This window comes from Corythoichthys intestinalis, chromosome 4 (assembly GCF_030265065.1).
Source record: "Corythoichthys intestinalis isolate RoL2023-P3 chromosome 4, ASM3026506v1, whole genome shotgun sequence".
Taxonomy (NCBI): Eukaryota; Metazoa; Chordata; class Actinopteri; order Syngnathiformes; family Syngnathidae; genus Corythoichthys; species Corythoichthys intestinalis.
In genome coordinates, this window is record NC_080398.1 from 17,238,660 (window position 1) to 17,265,306 (window position 26,647).

At 37.3% G+C, this 26,647-nt stretch overlaps 1 protein-coding gene across 1 annotated transcript; it reads right to left on the reverse strand.

The window, feature by feature from the left end:
* On the reverse strand, positions 1–26,623 carry LOC130914715 (doublecortin domain-containing protein 2-like). Its single transcript, XM_057834153.1, has 10 exons — positions 26,200–26,623; positions 24,555–24,609; positions 23,477–23,553; positions 23,149–23,283; positions 21,931–22,080; positions 21,413–21,467; positions 20,508–20,685; positions 1,877–1,944; positions 1,026–1,520; positions 1–827 (listed from the first exon to the last, which is right to left on the reverse strand). The coding sequence occupies exons 1-10, from the start codon at positions 26,484–26,486 to the stop codon at positions 99–101; spliced, it is 2,229 nt and encodes a 742-aa protein (XP_057690136.1). The 5' UTR covers positions 26,487–26,623; the 3' UTR covers positions 1–98.
* Positions 26,624–26,647: the final 24 nt, after the last annotated feature.

A 26,647-nucleotide genomic window follows, 5' to 3' on the forward strand; every position in this document is an offset into this window, starting at 1 on the left:
CATTGGTTTTCCTTCTCTGGTAATTACCACATATCTTTTCCACCCTTTGGTATTATTTCCCTCAATTTGACCTAAGTTTCTCTAATTATTTTTTGTTTTTAAAATGCCCAGTTCTTTGTAACAGACAAATTGTCATCTGGAGTTTTGTCCTTAGTCTCATGGGCAATCAAATCCTTATTTTCATTCAAGAGTGCATCCCTAATCTCATTAGAAACCTCATTCTTACTTTCACTGGAAACTTCATTTACCAACTCGTCTTTATTGTCATTTGAGTCCTCATTCTTTTTCTTATCAGAAACTTCATCGAAAATGTCCTTCTTAATCTCATCTGACCCCTTATCTTTAAACTCCTTTATACTGCCACTGGTCTCAATATGCTTACTCTCATTGGCAAATTCAGTTACATCTTCATCCTTACTTTCAATGGTACCCTCTTTTTTTCTTACTTCAGCAAACTCATTTTCAACTTCAGCCTTACTCTCATCTGAAACTTTATCTGTAGCATCATTCCTTATGTCATTGGCATACTTAAGTTTACGCTCACTGGCAGCCTCATCAACATCCTTACACTCTTTTTTACCTTCATCCTTACTCTCATCTGAAACTTTATCTGTAGCATCATTCCTTATGTCATTGGCATACTTAAGTTTCCGCTCACTGGCAGCCTTATCAACATCATCCTTACACTCTTTTTTACCTTCATCCTTACTCTCATCTGAAACTTTATCTGTAGCATTGTCTGTTATGTCATTGGCATTCTGAAATGTACGCTCACTGGCAGCCTCATCAACATCATCCTTACACTCTTTTTTACCTTCATCCTTACTCTCTTCTTTAACTTTATCTGTAGTATCGTCTGTTATGTCATTACCATACTTAAGTTTACGCTCACTGGCAGCCTCATTAACATCATCCTTGCATTCTTTTTTACCTTCATCCTTCCTCTCATCTGAAACTTTATCTGTAGCATCATCTGTTATGTCATTGGCATACTCAGGTTTAAGCACGCTGGCAGCCTCATCCACATCATCCTTACACTTCATTTTACCTTCATCCTTACTCTCACTCACCATTTCCTCCGTTGACTCATCGAGAATTTCCTTCTGCCCATCTGAAACATTCTTACAAATATTTGCTGCAACCTCACTCACATCTGCATTATTTTCCCCGTTCTCAATTGCATTTGTCGTCTTACTGTCAGCTAGAGGCTTACAACTCTCATCTAGTGTTGACGTACTCTCATCTGAAGCGCTCTTCCTTTCATCCACTCCCACATCCTTTTCTTCTTTTACAACCTCAGCCTGCTCTTCAGGCACTGCAGTTGATTCTCCCTTATTTTCATCATTTGCTTCTTCATTTTCCCCTTCTACACCTTTTGTTGGGCTTTTTGTCTCTTTATCGTTCTTTTCCTCTTGGCTATAGGAAGTGTTCATTTCAAAGGTATTTTCAGTAGAAACCTCCTTTTCTTCAGCCTTTTTGTTATTCTCCTCTGGTGATTTGACAACATCTGGTGCAAGGTCCTGCAACATGACACACATGGTTTGTACTTCCTAATAAATCTAATAATAACAATGCATGGTTCACTGGTAAATATACAGTACGTGTATTCAATACCTACATTGCACAATCAGTTAAGTCAACAGATACTGTTGTGTGGACCAAAATGGTCTAGGTTTTCCTGTGAAATGTGGCGGAATTGAATGAAAGTAAAAGTAAGAGGACTCAAATCACTGATTAAAGAAAATATTTAGGGAGGGAGTCATTACAATGACAAAAAAAAAAAAAAAAAAACTCATTGTGCCATTCTAAAAAGGGTGCTCACTATAATGGTGTTACATACTTTTATTATAAGAAAATATTAAAGGGATAACAATACCTCTTCATTTGGCTGGTCCAGAGATTTAACATCAGCATTTCCATCATCGGTTTTTGAATCCAAATCATCTGGGCAGAAAGATATAAGGGTGTGTGTGTGTGTGTGGGGGGGGGGGGGGGGGGGGTCTGAATTATTAAAACATTAAGACGAATTCAACCAGTGATAATGCCATGTTAGCCACCAGTTTCTAAAGCCTCCAGGGAACTGTATTAACTGATTTCACAACATTTCCAACATTTTTTGTTATGCTTTCAAATTTTAAACTAAATCATCTATTTGACTAAAGACAAGAACTTAGATTTATTTTCCCCAAATCATATAATATACAAAAAATATCAAATAATATTTTTAAAAAATGGCAAAATATGGATAAATTATGTGTTTTAGAATAAGAAGTTTTGGGGTTAGGGTTTAAGGTTAGGGTTAGGGTTTTTGATCACCCTGTATAATATGTATGAAACTTGCTAATTAAATGTTTGAATATACTTTTGTAGATTTGAGCTCCAAACTACCAGAAAAAGCAAATTAATAACACATCATACTCCCAGTTCAACTGAGTGTACACAACTGAGTCAGTTGTGTACAATAGTAATATTGCTGTTGTTGTTAAACCATCAATTTCAAGTGCTCAGCAATTCAGTAGCCTATCATTTACCGTTAAGTTAAAGAAAACATTTAGAAACGCTAGTGAGGATAAGCGGTACAGAATATGGGTGGATGGATGAATCTTTGTCATGTCTGGCAATTGACTTGTTTAAAACAAGAGTTTCAGGCATGCACAAACACAGCCCAAGAAGGACACCTGGTGGTCTTGAGAAAAACATATCCAACTTGGTTTCATGCACGTAAACAACTTGACCAGACAATGGAATTGTTCCAGAGAGACCCATAAACATCTTTAAAATCTCACAGTGGAATGATCTCAACGGTGAGTTGAAGGTCAGACGCAAATGAAAACGATAGATGTCATGTGATCACTGTCATCTCCTGTCTTCACTAATGTGGGGCATATCAAAAATTAACGTTTTAAGTCTTAAATGTTACATTTATATCATATGCAGTGTTGTTAATCTTACTGAAAAAAAGTAATTAATTATAGTTACAAATTACTTCTCCCAAAAAGTAATTGCGTTAGTAACTCAATTACCTGAATGTAAGAGTAATTAGTTACTTGTCAAAGTAATTGGTGATAATTACTTTTTTTTTTCCCTAAAAAAAAAAAAAAAAAAAAAAAAAAAAAAAACATTGGCCACACTATGTGAAGTTTTTTGTGAAGGTTTTTGGTACAATTGGCCCGAGCCCAATTCTTTACCCTAATTTACCCTTTACCCTGAATCAACTGTTGAAAGTTGTTAAAATTGCTCCCATTATTGCATTTGTTCCCTTCTCTCTACTTTCGACAAATGAAAGTTTTAAAACTGTTTCATCATTTAAAGATAGATTCAAGTCAAGATTTTGCCGATTTAGAAGTATTTTAGATAAAAAGTTACTTAGGTTCGCTAGGAAGGTTCTCTACAACAGAGCCGTCCTAAAAAGTCTACTGCTTTAAGATGGCGGCTGTCTACTAACGCATTTAGTGCCATGCAGTGTTGTTAATTTTACTTTAAAAAAGTAATTAATTACAGTTACAAATTACTTCTCCCAAAAAGTAATTGCGTTAGTAACTCAGTTACCTGAATGTAAGAGTAATTAGTTACTTGGCAAAGTAACTAGTGATATTTTTTTTTTCTCCAAAAAATAAAAAAATAAAAAAAAACAGGTCACACAATGTGAAGCTTAAAGGGTTTGGGGGACAATTGGCCCAAGCCCAATTCTTTACCCTCCACTTAACTAGACACAAGGGTATTGCGATAACTAGCTAGTAACCTTTGCTATGTGTGGAAGTCATTTAAAGTTGTGAATCAATCGTTAAAGTTGTTAAAATTTTTCCCGTTATTGCATTAGTTCCCTTCTGTCTACTTTAAACATGTGTAAGTTTTTAAACTGTTTCATCATTTAAAGATAGATTTAAGTTAAGATTTTGCCGATTTAGGAGCATTTTAGATTAAAAAAAAATTACTTAGGTTCGCTAGGAAGGATCTCTACACCAGGGCCTTCCTGAGAGGTCTACTGCTTTAAGATGGCGGCTGTTTACAAACACATGTAGTCCTTAAAACATGTTGGCAATGCAGCAGTGTCTGTCATCTGCATCTAGTTCTATAATATGATATCTACCGTGTCATGTGGGCGTAGTTTGTCGGCTATGGCTGCAGTCAGGTATTATTGGAGCCATCTAGCATCGCGGTTGCAATGGCGTCTTCCCCACTCCTGCTCTGCTCTCGTCCCCGTGAGTCCGTTTCTCTCAGACTTTTTTTTATTTAACCAACTTAGTAACGCATAGTAACGCACGCCTTTCCCGCCTCAGTAACGGTAACGGCGTTGCCAAAATGAGAAAAGTAATTAATTAGATTACTCATTACTGAAAAAAATAACGCCGTTAGTAACGCCGTTATATTGTACCGCCGTTATTAACAACACTGATCATATGTGATGTAAATAATGGCGTTTCCTCTCATGTCATGTCAGGGTTTAAAAATAAATTCTGGCCTGACCAGAACACCTCTTATGCCACTAAGCCGCTAATTCCATGCTCTTAATAAATAATAATAATAATAAATGTCCATTTAAAATCCAGTGTGACAAAATTGCAGATGGATTTTCAGACAACTTGATCAGTTCCTTTGCGCATGTGACTATATTTAATTAGGCATCTTCTTAAAAAATATTAGCATTGATGAATTTTTTTGTATTTAAAAAAAAAAAAAAAACAGGAAAAAGAAAAAAAGCCTCCATTTATCACTAAATCCTCATAGTTAACACGCAAACATCTCTTGATGAAGTTTTTAATGAACCTAAATCACTCCACACAGCACATTATCATTCAGCACAAAGCGTAATTCTTATTTACGCCCAGTTGGATCCCTCCACAAAGCACATAGCTGAGTTATGGTGGTGTTTAAAACAACATGACCACGAACTCTGAATGGCAATTAAGAAATGTTACCACTCAGCAAATGAGGCTCCATTCACTGACCATAGTCCTGTTAAAACATTTAATGAGTTTAGCTTGAATCACGAGATACTCTTTGCTTGTTTATGACTTTTTGACACACACAGAAAAAAATATATTAATCATCTGCTGGATATACAATATTCAGATATATTTGCTGCACCATCTGCTACAGTCACTCTCAAACATATGTAAAGCCTGTTGAAATTTATTACACAAGCAGTACTTCTTAGAAGAGTAATGCATAACATAATGAGCACATACAGCACATCCCTATGTTGTAGGTAATACTGAAGTAATTTTAAAATCTACACTTTCATTCTGTCTATCATAAATTTAAATCAGCTATTGTTACAAATACCTGATAGTTTTTTGTTTTCATTTTAGTATTCCCATAAGCAGGAAAAAATATGTTAAAATAAATATTCATATTCTTAACTTCAAATTTAATCAATTTTTGAACTGGATTTCATAGGTATTACTTTATTGTGTGATTGTTGAATGGCAGGGTTACAAAAAAAAAAACAAAAAAAACTATGAAAAATAGAAACCATGGTGGTGGCTGGTTGGTTGGATGAATGTGGTGATGGAAACCTTAGGGACAGGTGGTGTTAGAGAGGTCGAGGCAAGAGGATGGAAAAAGATGTGGGCAACCCTAACGGGACAAGTCAAAAGAACAGACTGTTTACAGTTCCCTAGGCACTAATTAAAACAATACTCAGTGGTCGTGTTAAGCATCGGTGATTAATCTAAAAATACCTACACAGGTAACACTTTATAATAACTATCCGTTATAACTAGTTAATACATCATTACTAAACTGTTAATAAATGATTTATTGTTGACTTGTTGAGTGTTTGTTAACAGTTTGCTGTGATGTATGGACGTTAAATGCCCCTCATAAATTCAGTTTATCCTGTGTTTAGCACAAAAGGTGTCACAAACTCCTTGGTTTGTGCTAGTATTTTGTTATTCTGCCATGTGATGGCTTAGTATGTATGTTTCTATGCATTGAACAAAATGTTCAACATTTCATCTTTTGTGTGTGTTTTTTTTTTTTTTTTTTTTTTTGTACGGCACACAGAAAGGCCTATATTTAAATATCGAATCAAATTTCTGTACCTTGAACTTGTTCAAACTAATTGCTGTTCTTTAAAGTTTAGTAGATGGTTAGCAAACTTAAGTACAGTATGTTATCCGGATGTTATTTTAAAATAGCACTTACTGTATTTTTCGGAGTATAAGTCACAGTTTTTTTCATAGTTTGGCTGGGGGTGCGACTTATACTCTGGAGCAACTTATGTGTGAAATTATTAACACATTATTATATAATTCCACATGTTATTTTGGTGTTTTGGAGTGAAACTGATGGTTTGGTAAACTTGTTAGCATGTTCTTTGTGCTATAGTTATCTTAATAACTTCTAATAGCTATGTTACGTTAACATACCGGCCAAATTCACATTTCGTTGTTCATGCATCTTGTAACATTATCATACTGTACACTTATTCAGCATGTTGTTCTCTATTGTATTTTTATTTTAAATTGCCTTTCAAGATGACATATCTGTTCTATGTGTTGGATTTTATCAAGTAAATTTCCGCCAAAAATGCGACTTATACTCCAATGCGACTTACAGTATATCTGTTTTTTTCCCCCCCTTCGTTGGGCATTTTATGGCTGGTGCGACTTACTAGTATACTCAGGTGCGACTTATAGACCGAAAAATACGGTATTCCTCATTCACTAACACTTAAGAAATGAGGAGTAGTTGCAACTTTAGAATAATGTCCCAATAACTTGAATAAACTATCAACTGATACTTAATAATAAGTCATTGTTTTGTAAGCTATACCAAAAGCTTGTTTATGGTATATTACTAATTTATAATGTGTAAGTATAAATCATTAACATACAGTTTAAAAGTCATTTATTACTTGTTAAGCATCTGTTTATAACATATTGACTGTCTATAAGGCATGATTATAAATGCTTAACAAACTGTTAACAAACACGTCACAAATCAACAATAAGGGATTTATTAACAGTTTACTAATGATCTATTATTTAGTTATAACAGTTATCATATAGTGATACCACTAGACAGGGGGAAAAATTAAGATATTGTTTTGTGTGACTTTGTGATTTAAAAGAAAAATCTTGATGTATGGGTTTGAGCACCTTCTGACTTTACAGCTTAGGGCAGGGGCCTCCAAACCAGTCCTTAGGGTTCGCTATCGGTCCTGGGTTTTTTTATTCAACCGATCCAGTTGAACAAATGAGGTTTCTGCTAAAACAAGTAGAGCCTGACTGTAATCAACTAACTGTCTTGTAAAACACCAGATTCGTTAAAAGATGTCATATTGTTTGGTTGGAATGAAATCCTGCACCCACAGCAAGACTTTGTGGAATTAGGTGGAGATCCCTGGCTACAGGGCACTCAAAGGGCCACCTAGCGACGGCCCTGGGTACATGGGGGGATTGAAACATATTGACTTTTATGATCATTATCATTAATGTAAATGCAACATTTTTCAGTTGTCAACCCTTCTGACTAGGAGTCAAGAATTCAAATCGTATCATTTTCTCTTTTTTCCCCTCAAATACTCCAGCTTCCTCCAATACAGATTTCCTGACCCTGCGAAATTCTGTGACCGTGTCCATTGTCATGGGAATGCTCGAACATTTCTCTAGCCGCTGAATGGTCCTAAAACTCCTTATGCTTTGCATCTTGTCCTGTTCTACACATGCCACAGTATTGTCACAGTACTTCTCAGTGTGTCACATCTCAATGTTGTTCTTAAAATTCAGGGTCTATATGGCGGACAGATGCAGAGTCAGAACACTCCCCCTCAGTGCCGCCAGTGCTTCTCTCCATCAGACCAGAAATATAGCACACCAGCCTGATAAATTTCACAGTATCCGAACTGCTCGTGGTCGATAACATGAGTGGTCTGTTGTCTCAGGTGGTGAAAGAACAGCCGCTCCAGGGTCTTCATAATGCATTAAGTGAGGGTTCCTACTCTGTAATAATTTACAAGTAGCAAACCTGGGCACCCTGTTTTAGGTAATGGCACAGGACATCATATGTCCCATACGACTGGGGCCTTCCTAACAGGCTCAAAATGAATGGCATCTAGAGAGGCTGAGTCATTTGGTCAGTACAGACTTTCAGCTTACTAGAAAACACATTACGTGGGCCAGACATCTTCCCTGAATAAAGCATTCTCAGCTACACTTTCACCTTCTCTAATGTACATTAAGAGCTGGAGAGGAGCAAATTGAAGCGGGTGGTCGTTCCCACCACACTATTAAGATGCGGGGGCATGACCTCAAGCGAGTATTTACACCAGACTTCCCAAAAAAAATTTTTTTTTTCTTCTTCTTAGCAGTTTTGTTAAGGAGAATGATCCAAAATGTGCCATGATAGTTGTGCATGTCTAATGTGCAACTACAGAAAACTACATACTTGATTATGTATTTATATTTTCATAAAAATAGATGCCATGTATTTTTGCACTATATGGCGCATCAGAGTATAAGGCACAAATTCAGTGATTGGCCTATCTTAAAAATATTGTCATATATAGGGCGCACCGCTTATAAGGCACTGTAGTAGTAGTAGTTGGGGTTGCGGTTGCATTATGCATCCACTAGATGAAACTGCGCTACAGGAAATGTCATGCCATGATTAACAAATATTGATTCATATATGAGGTGCACTGGATTATAAGTAGGACTGTCAGCTTTTGACAAAATTAGAAAAAGGCTTTTAGATGCATCTTATAGTGTGGAAAAATACGGTAACTGTGTGGAATAAATTTAAGATGACTGGTGGCACATTCTTGTGAATTTTACCAAGACTACAGATTATAAACAATTAAATACATTTATAAAATATTTTTAAATGTTCAACCTAATGTATATTGATTCCAGTGCAAAACTTTTCTGACTTACTTTGACTGAGCCATAGGTTTTCTGCTACAGTATTCAGTTCTTACTTGAGATTTAAATGATGGATTTCTGTAAATGCAACATTTTGTCCATTGACTTTAAACTGTTCGAACATTCCACACAGATAACGTTTGCAAATTCAATGTGAGCTGTGTAAAGAAGCTTGGATTTAAAATGACAGACACGAGGAAAATGTGCATCTGTGAGGGTGTCAGAACCTACACGCAGCATGTCACAGTTAGCATCCTTATATGTCGCTGCTGAAACACTTGTTAACAGATTAATGTATCAGATTAGTGCTGCCACCCCACACTTTAATCCCCTAATCCTGCATCAAAGGGTCATAAAGAACCTTTTTTCTGCTTCAGTAAAAACGGGAGATGAGAGGCACCCAAATAAAGGAAGCTATATGGAAGGATAGCTGTTTTTCCAGAAACGTTAAAAGCAAACACACACAACCTCCCCCACACACACACACCGACACTACAGTACACACAATTGACACATTGCTTACACAATGCCTTAAAATGATCCGTATAACAGAAGAAAAAAAAATCATTTAAATGTTGCTATCCCTCATCCTTTAGGTTCTGAGCCGCTTTTTGACACAGCGACACCATATTTTCCTTGGTGCACATGCCTACTGTCTCCCAGCAATGTTTTGCTCTGACAAGCATTACTGAATACATATGCTAACATGGATAATTCCCCGTCAGCGTCACCTTCGATGATACCAGAGGCACTGGGTTGATCTAGCAAGATGACTAGCGCGCGCACACACAATACACATATACCTGATGAACAGCTTTCCTTTACATAGATTAAACCTGGCAATTATACCTAATAATGATATACAGTACTAGTACATTGAAACTCAAATGTAAATTTGGGTGGTAAACATTTCAAAGAATATGAAATTGTTCACGACTTTAGAATGCCCAAGAACGCTCAGTTCAGTAAACTCGTGAGTAATTATGAGTGGATGTGTAATGTTTTCCGAGAACAAAGAATAAATACACTAAAATTAAAATGAACTGATATTTAATTTATTATTTTTATTATTATTTCAATTTTTTTTTTACAATAACAATTTCACCATATTCATTTGCAGGCAGTCAAGTATGTGTCAATATGTGTTGTGTTGTGTCTTGTCTTATGACTAATGTGTACTAATTGATCAATCAGCTCATCCAATGAGTTTGACATGCCATGCCATACCATTAATAACACAAAGGGGGTGTAATCATTCCAAACATTGCAAATGACCAAAGTATATACTGTACAATAGTTCAACACATAGACTTTAATGTATTGACGGGACACGGGGTGCAGGGCCGATAAATAGGGGGCCTGCATTGTTTGCGAGGCCGTCAAAGATGACCGAGTGGAATCACAGACAGAGCTTTTTCGTTGCAAATTCTTGTCAATAAATGCTTAAATCCCTGAATTCTTTATAGACATGGACGTAAAACAGACTCGATTCCTGGTTAAAAGCAAAAAAAAAAAAAAAAAAAAAACGTGCTGTTAGCATTTTTTTATTTTTACACGTAAATATGTTGAAGTGCAATGCTAGTCTGTTAGTAAATGTAGCTAACGACCGTCTTAGGTAAACAGAGCTTTTCTGGGGAAAATTCTTGTGAATAAATGCTTAAATCCCCAAATTCTCGATAGATATGGATGTAAAACAGTCTTGATTCTTGGTTTAAAGCAAAATAAAAATGTGCAGTTAGCATTTATTTTACGTAAATATACTGAAGTACGATGCTAGTCTGTTACTAGATGAGGCGGCCACCATTTGTAAACAGCTTTTCCGGTGAAAATTCTCGTGAATGCATGCTCAAATCGCTGAATTCTTTATAGATATGGACGTTAAACAGTCTCGATTCTTTGTTAAAAGCAAAAAAAAAATGTGCAAGTAGCATTTATTTTACGTAAAAACTAAATATTGCAAACTGTGAGGCTAGTCTGTAAGGAAATTAGCAGCCGCCATATGTAAACTAAGAGCTTTCTCTGTTGAAAATTCTTGTGAATAAATACTTAAATCCCTGAATTCTTTATAGATATGGACGTAAAAGAGTCTCGATTCTTAGTTAAAAGCAAAAAAAAAAAAAAAAAAAACGGAGAGTTTGCATTTACTTTACGTAAATATGTCAAAGAATGATGCTAGTCCATTAGTCCATAGCGGTTAATTTCTCCCATTGATTTCTTTCACAACGTTTTAGAATGCATGCATGGTACGAAAAATATAATAATTACCTTGAAACCTCGAACAAATCACTCCTGAGACAATCTGTTTGTATGCGGTATGGCTTTCATACTTTTTCGATCCTAAATCAGGCTTTGGAACACTGCATGTGTTGACTCTGTGACCGACTGCGAATAACTGAAGCGGACTGTAGGGCGGCCCCCAACTTAAAGGCGTTGTGCTGTGAAGGTGGAAACTGACCCGTCAATCATTATGAAGTCTATGGTTTAACAATAATAAAGTATAAAATTGAACCTTACTTTAAACACATGATTATGAGGCAATTTGGCTCTAACACAACTTATAGCAATAGATTAAATCATGAATTTCATAATATAATGAAGAAAAAAAAAATAATTGAACACACTTAACTTTTCTTTCCTGAAAGAAAATAGGGATTTTATTTTATTTTTTTAAACATTTTTTTATGTTTAGTAATATTTTGTGTGGACACGGCCTTAATAAAACCTTCAAACTTTTATATCCGTCCTTGATTTAGAAAGGAAATAATATAAGTGGACATAATGGGACGCTATCATGTGGCAAACGGTAAATTGAATTTCTTCCAACTGCATTAAAAAAAAAATGAAGCTTCATACATGAAAAGAAGGCAGCAGCTTTTCAGAGCATGAGGTTTTGTCTGATTGAATACTCTCAGTCTTCAATGCTGACCCTGACTTACCAGGCTCTATTTGAAAATCACTACACACCTCCACTACCTCCAAAAGGTCTGACACAAAAAGGCTGTAATAATCCCAAAGAGAGAAAAAAGATTATGTTGCAGAAAAGACCTTGGACTATGAGTTACTTAGTCTCAAGCAATTCTCCTCCTTTAACTGCATACAGTATTTGTTTTATGTTCCCTCTTAATGCATGGTTATCATGTGTAAACTAGCAGAAAATTTAATGAATTGGAAAAAAAAAAAACACAGAATGTCATTCTTATTATGTCATAGTGTCATAGTGAACAATCTGAATAAAAGCCACTATTTCTTGGAAGTCGCCATTGCTGTTTTAGCCAATCAAATGCTAGTATTCCAGACTGCCCCTTTTTCGTCGTCAGTCATTCCCATAGACCCAGGCAGATATCGAAACTCAATACTGCTTACACGTGTGACATCACTTTATACACAGATTTTGCTCAAAAAACAACAGGTGAGAGGTGACACATCTGTTCTCAGATGGAGAACATAGAAAGAAAATCACACATTTGATAGGAACAGTAAAAAAGAAAGAGGTAAAAAGTTGGTTATTATCGAAGTCGACACCAATTAGAGAGATAATTGGGTTCCCAGGGTATTATGAAGGATTAGGGATAATTCTTTTTAAACCTGTCCTGTTCAGCTGTTTGACACGGGGAATGGAAGTCTAAGCGTCCGATTGGTCTGAACAGTTTTAATGTTTCACATAGAGAGTATGACATACTCCCATGTCCCATGGCGATCATTCAACATACCTCGTTTATTATGACAAAGCAGCGAACAGGAGGGGGTTATGGGGGAACAGAAGAAATGAAAAGAAACAGAAGAAAAGAAAGAAAAGAAACACAAAAAACAACAAGAAATACATTGAATGCCTACACTAACTATGAATATGTTAGTGCTATCATCAGCAAGAAGTATTTCCGGTTGACACTATGTGGGGGGCCTGTTGACCAGGGAAAGAAGGGGAAGGGGTGGGGGAGTCTATAAGTTAAGTGATTGGGAGGGGTGGAGTGTACACAAATCAGCTCTTTGATCTAGAAAACCAGTAATCGTGTGAATCCCTTCTGAGTGTAAGCCTGTCGGCAACCGACCCAACGCTACCCCATCACCAATCCCGGCACCGGGGCCCTCCAAGCGCGCCCAATCACATCCAGCGCAGCCTATCTCTCCTGCCGCAGCTCAGCAAAGGACCCATCGTCACCCCCCCGGGATCAAGGGAGGTCCCCCGGGCCACCCACGCCCCCATCAACAGGCCTTCAGGAATGGGAAGAGGGGACTCACGAGCAACCCCATGCCCATCCCCGTCCGCCGGAGCAGGCGACACCCAGCGGATACACCGGTGTCCAGCCAGCGACCCGCGACGGAGCGCAGGGCAGATACCCAGGCAGAGAAGAGAGGGGAAGGCGGAAGAACACCTAGGAGCCGCTGCGGGGCGACGTTAGATCGGAACCCCGACCTCCCTCAACTCCTGCGGCTGGCAGCCCAGGCAGAGGGGAGGCCACGCCCTGGGAGCCAAGGCATAGACAAAAAGTGTGGGATCCACCTACCACCCTATTACTGTGGCTGAGGATGAGGGATGCTCAATCGCAATCTGAAATGTCTGAAATGTAGAGATTACACCTTGAAAGATACTAAAAAAATAATACATGGATTATTTTGAAAGGGAAGAAAGTGGTTGTAACTCGCAAAACTTCAAATAAGATGGGAGTTGACTATAGACTAGGGGTGGGGACCTCTTGGTATCTCACGATACGATACAATTTACGATACAAAGCTCACAATAATGATGACGTCACCATATGGCGATACATTATCGATACATTGGTCAGGAAATAATTTTAGGATATTCTACAAAACAACTAAATAACAGAAAGACAAGCTATCTTCAGCCTTCTGCTTTAAGTGTATCACTGGTACAAATCCAATCCATTTGAACTGGGAGGGTGGCAGCGAATTAACCCCCTTCCATTTCAAATGGGCCCCTCCAACTTCTCTGGCCGTCAGTGGCAGTCAATGCCAGGCAACGAGGTAATTTTGGGCCATTTCAGGCCATTACCTGTTGATTTTTAGTCACTTTCTGTTTATTTTGGGGCCTTTTATGGGTCACTTCCCGTTGATTTTGGATTAGTGAACAGGAAGTGATCGGGAATCTCCCAAATGAATAGGCAGTGACTAAAACTCAACAGGAAGTGACCTGCAAATTACCTAAATTGAACAGAAAGTGACCCGTAGATCGGAAAGAGTGAGTGTGAATGTTACTACATGGATGAGCTTTTAACTGAATTTAGCTTCGTACTGTAACTTTTCTTTCTTTTGTACTTACATCACGATCCAAGTGAAACGCTAACTTGTAGAAGCCATCTACTGCGCTCAAACAGGTTGTGCATTTTATAAGCAGTGGTTTGATGAATAAATTGTTTGTATATACATCCATTCATTTTAATATATCATCTATTTGCTTGTTTGGCTTGCACTATGGGCATCACGGTTCGGTGCACGCAGTGAAACGGCAAATAAGTTTGAGTTAGAATAAAAAATGTTGGAGTTAGTCCTGTTAGGGTCGTTAGAGGTAATGCGCCTTAATGAATAAGCAACATTACGGGAAAAAGAAGACAAACCAAAAAGACGAAGAAGAAGTTATCAGTGATCACTAGTAGGAAACTTATGGCGAACGTACAGAGTAGGAACTATCAAACGCAATATTATCAACACTTTTTGAAGTGATTTATTTTATATTTTCAAATCAGGAATTTTTTACTTTGCTTAAACCCTAGGCTGAAGTAAATAAAACACTGAGTGAGTATTTATTTTTGCACTATTTCAAGAGATGCTTTTTCAGTTTTTATTTGCACTATTTTAAATATTTTTTATTTTACCCAATATAAAACAAATCTTATGTGAGAGGAGGGTATGTTCACTGATAATGGTTTACATTTAACTGTGTGTATTCCAACATTGAAAATGGTAGTATTAGTATTTTATCTTATAAAAAAAAAAAAAAAAAAAGTTACCAAGGTTGCCAGCTGGCAAGTGCTACCTGACTTTTAACCATTACCTCAGTCGATCTGTCCAAAAAAGGGTGTGCTGTGAATATTATATAAATATACTGTATACACATATACTGTTTCCGTTCCCTGAAGGTGAATTGAATTTAGAGCAAAACCAGTCAAGTTTAGAAGAGATTTATGAGGAAAAAAAAATCAATTAAGTTTACAGTCCAATGAACAAGGTGCAGGGACCTTGTAGCTACCTGGTTTCATCTAGCCTATCCCTCATCATGGCCATATCTGCAGATCTTTCCTTCAAGCAACAGACTTCTTTGTTGATTTCCTGAGCAGCAATTTAGTCCCAGCTAGGGGCACAGCCAAGTTAATTTCTGCTTTGATGACTATAAATTGGGAGATTAACAAAATGATAGGCAATTATCCAAAGCCCTTACAGTCTCCTAGCTCTCAATAAATCCATTCATTTTTATTTCCCGTTTTCTCGAGAATCACAATTCGTATTGTATTCCCTCCTCTGTAGTATCACTCATCTATATTTACCTTTCATAACATTTATGTGCCCTCACTTATCTCTTTACTTACAGTATTTACAGTGTTTAAAGCAAACTATATAATATGTTCAGCATCAGCAGTGTGCATGTCTGAAAATCAAAAATCCAAGTTGTTTTTGAGAGTTAGAGAGAAAGAGAAAGCGAGAGAAGCTCCGTGACCTTTGCTGCATGAGTTGTTGCACGACCACCACTCTTTTTCTTGTGTTTCTCTGTCACTTGCATCTAATGAAGCAGAAAACTCTGAAGCTTTCCACATTTTTTCCTTTATTCCCATGGTTCCTGCCAGATGTCAAGCAGTCATCTGGTGACATGCACAAAAACTGACCTTATTGTCATAGTGTGCAACTTTATTTGTTGTTGTTTCTTATTTAGCAGCTCTCAGATTCCTAATTTATTATCACTACACTTTGTGTACCATTTTTCTCAACTATTTAGGTACAGTATGTTAAAATTTTTGTTACATCTGGTGTTTGTAGTATATGTCCTACTGTTTTCCTTACTTTGCTATTTTACATCTGGATTTTAGGCATAATTTCTTAAAGCGAATACTCATGAACCCCACAACCTGAAAAGTGGAAATACTATATGATATTGATCACTGAGATAATGGCATCATGCGAGATGATTGATTAATTAATTAATTTATTTATTTATTTGGAGGGGTTAGTAAAACAATGACAATCTTTTGAGAATTCATATTTTTATTTTATATACATTTCTGGCACCCCTGCAATTCTGTCAGATAATGCTCAATTTCTCCCAGAAAATGAATGCAATTACAAATGCTTTGGTATTGACACTGTATCTTCATTTATGTTGCTTGCAATGAAAAAACACAAAAGAAAATGAAAAAAAAAATTAAATCATTATCTTTTTACACAAAACTTGGCCGGACAAAAAAATTGGCACCCTCAGCCTAATAGTCTACTTGGTAGCACAACCTTTAGACAAAATAACCGCGAACAACCTCTTCCGGTATCCATCAATGAGTTTCTTACAACGCTCTGATGGAATTTTAGACCATTCTTCTTTGGCCAACTGCTCCAAGACTCTGAGATTTGAAGGGTGCCCTCTCCAAACTGCCATTTTCAGATCTCTGCACAGGTGTTCTATGGGATTCAGGTCTGGACTCTTTGCTGGCCACTTTATAATTCTCCAGTGCTTTCTCTGAAACCATTTTTTAGTGCTTTTTGAAGTGTGTTTTGGGTCATTGTCCTGCTGGAAGACCCATGACCTTTGAGGGAGACCCAGCTTTTTTACACTGAGCCCTATATTATGCTGCAAAATTTGTTGGTAGTCTTCAGACTTCATAATGCCATGCACACCGTCAAGTAGTCCAGTGCCAGAAGGAGTAAAGCAACCCCAAAAAATCAGGGAACCTCCGCCATGTTTGACTGCGGGGACCGTGTTCTTTCCTTTGAAGGCCTCGTTTTTTTTCCTGTAAACTCTATGTTGATGTCTTTTCCAAAAAAGCTCTACTTTGTCTTATCTGACCAGAGAACATTCTTCCAAAACTTTTTTGGCTTTCTCATGTAAGTTTTGGCAAACTCCAGCCTGGCTTTATTTTGTCTCTGGGTCAGAAGGGGAGGGTCTTCCTGGGTATCCTACCATAGAGTCCCTTTTCATTCAGACACTGACGGATAGTACGGGTTGACATTATTGTACCCTCGGACTGCAGGACCGCTTGAACTTGTTTGGATGTTAGTTGAGGTTCTTTATCCACCATCTGCACAATTTTTCATTGAAATCTCTCATCAATGTTTCATTTCCGTCCACATCTAGGGAGGTTAGCCACAGTGCGATAGGCTTTACTCTTATTGATGACACTGCGCACGGTAGATACAGGAACATTCAAGTCTTTGGAGATGTACTTATAGACTTGAGATCGCCCATGCCTTCTCACAATTTTGCTTTTCAAGTCTTCAGACAGTTCTTTGGTCTTCTTTCTTTTCTCCATGCTCAATGTGGTACACACAAGGACACAGGACAGAGGTTGAGTCAACTTTAATCCATTTTAACTGGCTGCAAATGTGATTTAGTTACTGCCACCACCTGTTATGTGCCACAGGTTAGTAACAGGTGCTGTTTATTATACATATTAGAGAAGGGTGCCAATACTTTTGTCCGGCCCATTTTTGGAGTTTTGTGTAAAACGATAATGATAAAAAATAAATACATAAAAATAAATATATCTCTTTTGTGTTTTTTTCATTGCAAGCAAAATAAATGAAGATATTACTACCAAAGCATTTGTAATTGCAATCATTCTCTGGAAGAAATTGAGCATTATCTGACAGAATTGCAGGGGTGCCAATACTTTTGACCAGCAGTGTACATGTTATGTTTTTTTTTTTTTTGCATGTATGCTTTTAGCTGTACACATATATATTACACAGTATATTTAGCAACCCCTAAAATGTGAAATGACGGAATGGGGGCAGGGGGGAAAATGTATCTTACAGGCCTATTCAGCTGTTGCTTTTGGTCACAGGATTTTTTTAAAAAATCCTCTGCAGAAGATATAAAAGACTGTGTCCATTGTCCAGTCTCGCTTCATGAGGTATCTCTCTAAATGCAATTTGAGTCAATTTCACCTAAAGGGTAATAAAATATGGTCATTGGCACTTGTGTTATTATTTAGAGCACATTTTAAGGTTTGAATGGATGTTACAAATGGAAAAAATATTGACGATGAAACACTCACACAGAAATAGATGTACACCCATAGCCCCCCACCCAAAAGCCAAAAAAGCCTGATGGAAGATGAATACAAGTCAGAATCTATGAAAAGTAAGAGATGTTATAATGTCACTCCCACTGCAACGGAGGTCATGTAAAGGTCAGCCAAAGCCTGTCGAGTCCACTTATCGGTAAACTCGCAATGAACATGCTTTAACCGGTAATTGTGGGCATATTTATGATATCAGAGCAGAGCAGAGTGAAGGTGATGTAATGTGTTTCTTGTAAAAGTGTTTAATGTCGTCATTGCCAACTTTCATCTTCTGATGTGGAACAACTGCGCCTCTTAGTGGCTGTTTACGAAGGCAGCAGGTTTACATAAGATTGCCCAGGAAGGCATTACGTCATTGTACTTGGAGATAAGTCAGTATCAACTTTAAATCCTTGATATCCATACTAGTGTACTCCTTGTCCTTACTAGTAAGACAATTCATTATTTACTTGTTGTGTCATGCCTGCTGATAGGACCTTAAACGGGATAGCAACAGTATTAAATGTCAACACATGTATTATGAACACTAGTAGGTAACCTAGTAGGCAAACTTTGGTAAAGGACAACGACTTGTTACCATTATAACATACAGATGTTGATGACTGCACAACCTTCGCTCACTAGTAACATATAGTTGTCCTGCTATGACAGAAGGTATCCGACAGGCAGGGGTGACAGCCTCGGTGGAGTTTTGAGTTTCTGGGCAGGGGGGCACAGCATGTTGATGACCCCGAAACGCAGTGTCAGCAATAAAATTAACTTACAAAAATATTTAAAAATAATAAGTTAAAAATTAGCATTTTTGTTTCCCATCATTCTGAGGGGGAATTCTAAATCTGGCTGCTTAGGACAGCTATACTTTTCGCCAACATCATTAACCATTGAATATGGTATGCCTGCCGGTGTCGTGCCAATGTAGTTACCCCCAGTCAAAAATTGTCCCCTGGACGGAGCCACCGCGCTACACTGATTTGCTTGATTTCCATGTTTTGGTTATGTAGTTATCGACAAAGTTTTAAAACATTGCCCATACGTCAAAAAAAATAAATAAATAAAAAAAATTTAAAAAAGCAATTTCTGTCGTATCACGTAACATACATACTGAAAGTAAAAAAGGAAATGTTTTACTGTTTTACTCGTAGGATGACCAATAACTGTTGTTACTGTGATTTAATGGTAAATGGTAAATGGTGTTATACTTATATAGCGCTTTTCAAAGTCCTGTATGGAGTTTCTCTAGTTTAATAAACGTCGATGTCCGAGATATATAACTGTGGTTCTTTTCTGGCTTCAATTAATTATTTAAGTCGACATAACTCATAACTAATGTGGGTGTGTGTGTGCTCCCTTGGCCAGGGCATACAATATTTGACGGGGGTAACTACATTGACAAGACACCAGTGGTGGCTCTGTTGTACAATTTGTGTCTTTAGTGGGGCAAACTGAAACTCCGCTCACCATTTTGGCAGTGCTCTCATGGTCCACATTTTCAATCCTTGGTTCTTGCTCAGTAGTTGTTTTTGCTTTTGAAAGCTTAGGTTTGAAAAAATTGCATATATCCATTTTGCCCCTTCGGTCCTCGGGTGGTTTTGGCTAGGCAAAGCAAATGACTGTCTAAGGTGCTAGTCACATGATCTGTTCGAAAAATAAATTTGATCCATGATAAAAATATCTCTTTTTGTTCATTTCATTCATTTTTGCTGTTTGTTGTATAGCTTTACAACTTTTACAGACAATATTTTACCAGAAGAGTCTTAATTACTAAAATCATTTATAGGAAAGTCAATTACATGCAATGACACCTGTCGGCCACCGGGGGGGAGGGCTGGCACCCCTTGCCCTCCCTCAAACTCTGTGTATGGGTGACAGTGGGCCGGAATGGTCCAGTACGCTGCCATTGTACTATTGATTTCCACATTTATGCCAAATGTGAGATGAGAAGGCATTTGAAAGAAGGAAGGCCAGTACCATGGTGTATTGCCTAGAACTACCTTACAGTTCTAACATTCATTATTCAAATCTTGCTTCTAACCTACCTGTATAGAAGTTGCACATTCCTAACCTGTGAATGTCAGGTTATTTGAAGAAATATATGTCATGTAAGAGTGAATGTGAGAGTGACTGGATGTTTGTTTATATTGTAAGTGCCCTGTTTTTAGCTGACAAAAAGTCCAGGATGTTGCTTATGTCTATTCCAAGGTCAAATGTGATCTTGAAGAGGACAATTGGTAAAATGGATGGGATGAAGTCAAGGTAAATATTGTGTTCGACATTTTGTAAGTCAATACCAATTATACCATAAAAATTTAATACAAATGTTAAAAGATAAACAAAATTAAAAATCAGTCTATACTGTGTCAATATTTTAGTGTTGTTTTTGGCTGTGTATTACCATTGTCACAGAGGGTCATGCTCTGTCCACTCCTTTTCAACCGAAGAGAGAGGAGTCTAGCCCGGGATATCTCTCTGACGATCGAGGAGAGGTGTTCCCCATTGGTGCCGCTGTGGTTTGGAGGCGAGGCCTTTGTCTCACCATTTCCACTGTCAGTGCTCCGGACCACTGACTTTCTCTGGAGAGGGATTAAGTTTGGATAACATGTAACTGTAAAAGGCTAGACACTGAAAAAAAAATAGATAGCTAAAAATGTCAGCTTTGAGATGAATACAAACATTTAAAAAAACAACAACAAAATGAATACATTTTTAATGATGTAGCATATTACTTTAGTCATGTTCATAGGTGAAGTATGACTTTTGTGGTAGGGGGGCCAAACATGTTGATGGCCCCAAAACACAATGTCAGCAATAAAATTAATTTACAGAATATGCTCGGTTAATAGAATTAGGGTCTCTAAGGTGATGTTGATCACATGATATGTTTGAAAAATAATTTGACCCATTATGAATTGGGATTATTGTTTTCATTTCATTCGTTTTTTGTTGTTTGTTTTATTGCTTTACAACTTTTATAGGCAACATTTTACTGGCTAGGTTTTTTTTTTTAATTCATATATAGGGAAGTCAATTACATGCACTGACATTTTTCAGCCACTGGGGGTGGGGGGCACTGCCCCGCTTGCCTCCCCTCCTCTGCATATGGTCATGTTTAACAAAAGATACATAAATTTACATTACAATCAATGAGAAGATTTCAATCTCAATTTGCAATCAATTCAATCAGTTATTGTATATTGTCATGTTTTTTGTGTGTGCATTGGTTTTTGCTCCGCTGGATGTCGTTTGCCAGAAATTGTGTTTGAAATTCATGCAATGGGATGAAGAGCAAATGAATCTTACATTTCCATTTTGCTTTGGTGATCTGTAGAGTGGCGGCAGTTGGCCCATTTTCAAACTGCAAAGGGAAAAAAATCAATCATAATGAGTCTAGTAGTAGTTGTTGTAATAGTATTATAAGTAATGGTAGAATTAGTACTATTAGCAGTCGTAAAAGGGGTAACAATAGCAGAAAAATAAGTAGCAGTAGTAGCTGTTGTCATTATAGTGTTAGTTTTGTTATTACTGTTTTACAAATAGATACCACACATCTTTATAAATAGTGCATACAATATAAAAACTTACAAATATTCCTCAAATACTGTTCATGTGTCACTCTATCGTGACATATTGCTACAGTAAAACAAGCAAACTTTGTATCACTTAACAACCTCTGGAAATGCAGAGAATAGTAAAAAAAAATGAACAGCACATTAACATGTTATCCTGAGAGAAAAAGAGATAAATACTTTTGAATTCAGGTTTGACCGCAGGCTTTTTAAAGTGTAAGGAGTATTATACCTGTAGGGTCATATGCTTACCCATTGACCCGCCATGCTCCCCGAGGTTTGCTGAAAAGCAGGTCAGTGTAGGAGAGCTTCTTAAATCTCTCTCTGCCCACGGCCACATAGAGCTGACCACTCTCCAGCTGTGTGCCATCAGTCACCTGCTGGCCTTCATAAGTGTAAAGACTAGCAGAAAAAGAGAGAAAGAGACAAGTGTATTTCATATTATACTTCAGTTAAACCAGTCATAAAAGTTCTCTTAGCAATACAGTTTGCCACGAGGTATGATGCTCTCAGTGCATTTGCTTTTGTTGCCTTGTTTGCTAGCATATTGGTAAATGGTGTCACACTTGTATAGTGCCTTTCCACCTTTTTTAAGGCCCTCAAAGCTTTTACACGGTCTCCTCATCTACCTACCGATGAAACAGCACCAGGAGCAAGGTGGGGTTCAGTTTCTTGCTCAAGGGTTACTTAGACGAGGTCATCAGGGGGAGAATCGAACCCACAACCTCTGGGTTGGGGAGCAACTACACTACCACTGAGCCACGTCATCCCCGATTATGCATCATTATGCAGAATGGACTTGGTTTTAGGCTCCCCTTCTGGCTAAGAAGTTGGCCTTTTCCCCGTAAAAAAGCTGTCCAAAGATGCCTGTTTTTCAGTCATCTTTGCTAATGTGTGGGCTTATTAAATCCGAGAATAAATCTGAGGCGCCTACATCATTATCGAGGACAAGCGCACACAAATATAAAAAATACACGCTAGCTCCAATGGATTTCACTGGCAACTTCATATCTAGTTTTATTATTACGACTAATCCGAAAGAAACGACCAGAAGTACCCCCTACGCCATTGCTGAGGTGTGCCGCCCGCAGCACACAGCCAACAGCAGCCAACGTTACTGTTTACATTGGCTGACGCAGGACTTCAATAGGTGTGCAAACACCCCAGTAATGGCGGCCAACCACTAGAGAGCGACAGACACAAATCAACTCAGATTAGCATTGATGTGTCAAGAGGCACAGGCCAGATTGTGGTCGTTAACAAATTATTCATTATTTCTCTGCAGCCCGGTAGCAAATGCGCCACAGACCGGTAATGGTCCCAGGCCCCAGGGTTAGGGATCCCTGCAATAGATGATTTCCTAAATAGGTCATGTGTTGTGTGTCCAAAATTGTTCACTTTTGATTAGAATGTAGAAATTCTGGTTAGTGTTGATCAGAAAAAAAAATATATTTATAAATATAGTATTACCTTCTCGCACCACCAAGGACTCTCAAACCCATCTTCTCTGAGATCATCTCTAATATTCTCTCAAACTGGCTCAACATCCTCTGGTGGATAAGCAGCCTTATCGCTGGATTCAGAGTGTCCCCGTTTGCCACCACACTGTGAATGAAAATATGAGTATGGTGCAGAAATTACTGAATGGAAACAGGTTTACTAGGGAGTTCACACGCAAAAGCACATTGTGATATTTAGAACTATATTATTTGCTATTGTATTTCATCCTGTATGGATGGGTAAATTAATGAAATTACACATTCATCAACCAGATTAATAGGTGAACAATGCCACTCACAATATTGGACACGGCTCTTTTATTGGTTTCAAGAACCTTGCAGACACAGAAATCCGATTTGGTGGCAGTGGTTTGGCCTTGGAGTGGGATAAGAAAAAAACAATATTACATACTATATACAGTAAATTAATGCTTATTATACTGAAGAAAACAGATTTCTAAATAGTATACTATACATTATTGCAATATTTTAACAAAAGTTGAACTCTGATCCATGAACAAAAAACAAAAAAAGGAAAGAAAACATCCATCATAAAATGTAAGAATAAGAAGCAACCTGTTTAGAAAGTCAAGAGTTCTTACCACTGATTGATGCAATCCACCATGATAAATGGGGATTTGTAGTCCTTGTATTGATGATTAACTCAATTATGTTAACATTTAGGGAATAAGCAGGGGGAGACAAAGGAGTGGAAATAAAAAAGAAAAACTTTTGACCTGCTCAGAACTGAATAAAACAACATAACAATTCTGTCCCCCCCCCAAAAAAAACAAATCTAAATTTGGAGTTGCATGCTTTTTAATGAAAAGCAACTATAAACAATTTATTGAATGTGAGAAGAGGGGTAGAAGAATTTACGTGATTTATGTGATGAAACTGATTATTTCAAAGTATTTACCATGTTTCTTCTCTTTTTGAGTTGTTTTTTTTAATCTGATCAATTAAGAATTTGACAATGCCTAAGACTTAATTTAGAATAAACCTAAAAGTAGACTAATTTACAGATTCTCAACATTTACGTTGCTCTTGAAAATAGAGACCAAGGTCATACACCTCTGTTACTGCACTGTTCAATATTAATCGTGAGTGTGGTTTATTAAATGCGATTCTACTCCTATGTTGTCAATCAAAAAACAATTCAATACTTTCCCACACCAAATCCGTGAAACATGATTAGCATTCGGAAAGAAACAAAAGCCAAACAGCAAATGATAAAAGTGATGCAAAGCTTTTATGTATTTGCCACACGTATCTAAATGGAGTACATAACGTTTTGTGTTGAACAATTAAGACTCGATCTTAGACTAAATGAACCCAGTAAATAAGGTATTTTCACAGCCTCACTTTTCGATTTACCTGCAGTGGAAGAGACTGCAACATCCTTCTTTTTCTGGAGCTGATCTGTAGATAACTAAAGGCAAAAAAGATAGAGCAAATTATAAATAATCTGAATTATTCTTTACACATTCCTGTGAAATATAGTTTCACTACATGGTGTAGTAAATACTGTTTTCACAATGACCTATTACGACCGAGAAGACATGCAGATATATGTTCCATTACTGTTTAAATACCAGCAAATCAGTTCACAAATGTTATTGGCAGTATTTCCTTGCCTTTCATTCCAGAAATGTTTTATTCTACTATATTGCATAACATCCCCCAAATTTTGTTGCAAAGACAGTATACAGAAATGCAACTTTTGTATATAGTATATGTGCAATATTGCATATACTAATGCAAGCTAAAATTTTAGATTGCATTTTAAAATTCACAAGATTTCAATCACAGATAAGGCGAGTCAAATGATCACCAAAATCCATGCGTTGACTGGAAAATTGATATACACTACACTGACAGGCTAATAAGTCTTTAGCTGACCTTTTTGTACGGTGAGGGTCACCGTACTTTTGGCAACTGAACTCAGCAAACCTGCACAAACCACATAAATTGACCCTATGGAAAAACTTGACCAAAATCAAATAATTCTGAGATTTCTTTGGTAGAGGTATTAATTCAACACTGCATTTAATATTGTGGCTGATTTGTACAGGGCATTGCTGAAATATTTTAATCACTTTGTAATCAGAGCGGTTTAGTATTATATAATGAAGTTTCTCATCATTGTGAAATGCAGTTCTATCTTTGTAATGAGTACAGTTGCAAATGAAAGTATGTATACCCTTTTTAATTGGGTTCCTGAGATTTTTCTTTACTTGCACATATTTCATTATACCGATGAGGTTGAAATACTGAAATTGAGTGCGCATTTCATATTTTTAAAAATAGTATGCTTACTGATTGGTTTGCATTTTCATTTTCAGTCTACTTGTGATAATGACAATAAAGTATTGGACTCTATTCTATTTTTTTCTATAACATGAGCTGTCTGATTTTCTGGCCATAATGTTGCACACACCTCCCACGACCAAATTGACCCGATACTGTGACTCGGCATGCTTGTAACCAAGTCATCAATAAAAGGTATGCTTTGACCAAAAATGCAAACAAAAGTGAGTGTGAAAAATGAAAAGCAGCAATAAGCCTATCTAAGTGTTACTGTATCTGTTGCTACGGCATGGAACATTTTGTTTTTATTAGATTTACTGAGATTCAGGTGCATGCCTGAATATTTTGGGGAACAGGTGCTCAAGGCAAACCTAAAATATGGCGTCCCAAAAACTATTAATGCAAGAAAAACAGTAATGCATAGCATATTTAATTTTCAGTTAATGCGGCAGTAGAAAGGAAGACAATTTTGCAGGAGAAAAAGTAAAAAGGGCAGCACCACGAATTCATATACCTACTGTGATTCCCAATGGAGTAGGTTTTTTTACACAAGTAAAAGAAAACATAAGAATGAAAAAGCTTTTCTTTTTTTAAATTGCTGGATGTGCCATAAAAATGTTTTTTGTATAACTTTTCCATAGGCCAATACAATCAGTGGTACATATTTTCATTTCAAATCACAACAATGCAAAACCAAGTGCATGTCACTTACTCTAACTTTTTGAATTTTTCTCTTCCACCAGCGACGTACTGCTCCCCACTCTGGATGTTGTCCAGGGAGTCGACTTTGTGTCCTCCACGTGGGGTGTATATGTTCCTCACCGCTCCAAACGGCGCCTGGATGCCTCCTGTTACCTCCCTCAGCAAGGTCTCAAAGTTGGACACTCTCTTCTGATTAATCACAAGTCTACGGGCTTCGTAGTACGGGTCACCATTGCGGAACATGAAAATATTCTTAACCACTGGTTGGGACAGGAAACTTGGCTTCTCCGAGCCCATCCTTGTGCGTAAAAGTAGTTTCACGTGCGACCTTAATTGACTATTTCTAATTAATTACCATAGAAAATGGGTGTGAAAAGATTACAAGCCATCAAAAAGTTATTGCAGGAACACTGTCTTGTCCAAACTGTTTAAAGAAAATCATAAGAGGCAAAATAACT

What these genes read in the sequence shown, in the direction of transcription:
- LOC130914715 (XM_057834153.1), bottom strand. Translation starts at nt 26,486, where the DNA reads ATGGGCTCGGAGAAGCCAAGTTTCCTGTCCCAACCAGTGGTTAAGAAT. An exon ending in TGCAGTCTCTTCCACTGCAG is followed by an intron (nt 23,554 to 24,554) that starts GTAAATCGAAAA and finishes TCCCACTCCAAG; the next exon opens with GCCAAACCACTGCCACCAAA. An exon ending in AAATGAAGTGTAAGGATGAT is followed by an intron (nt 828 to 1,025) that starts GTGGATGAGGCT and finishes GTTAAAGAAGAG; the next exon opens with AGTAAGGATGAAGGTAAAAA.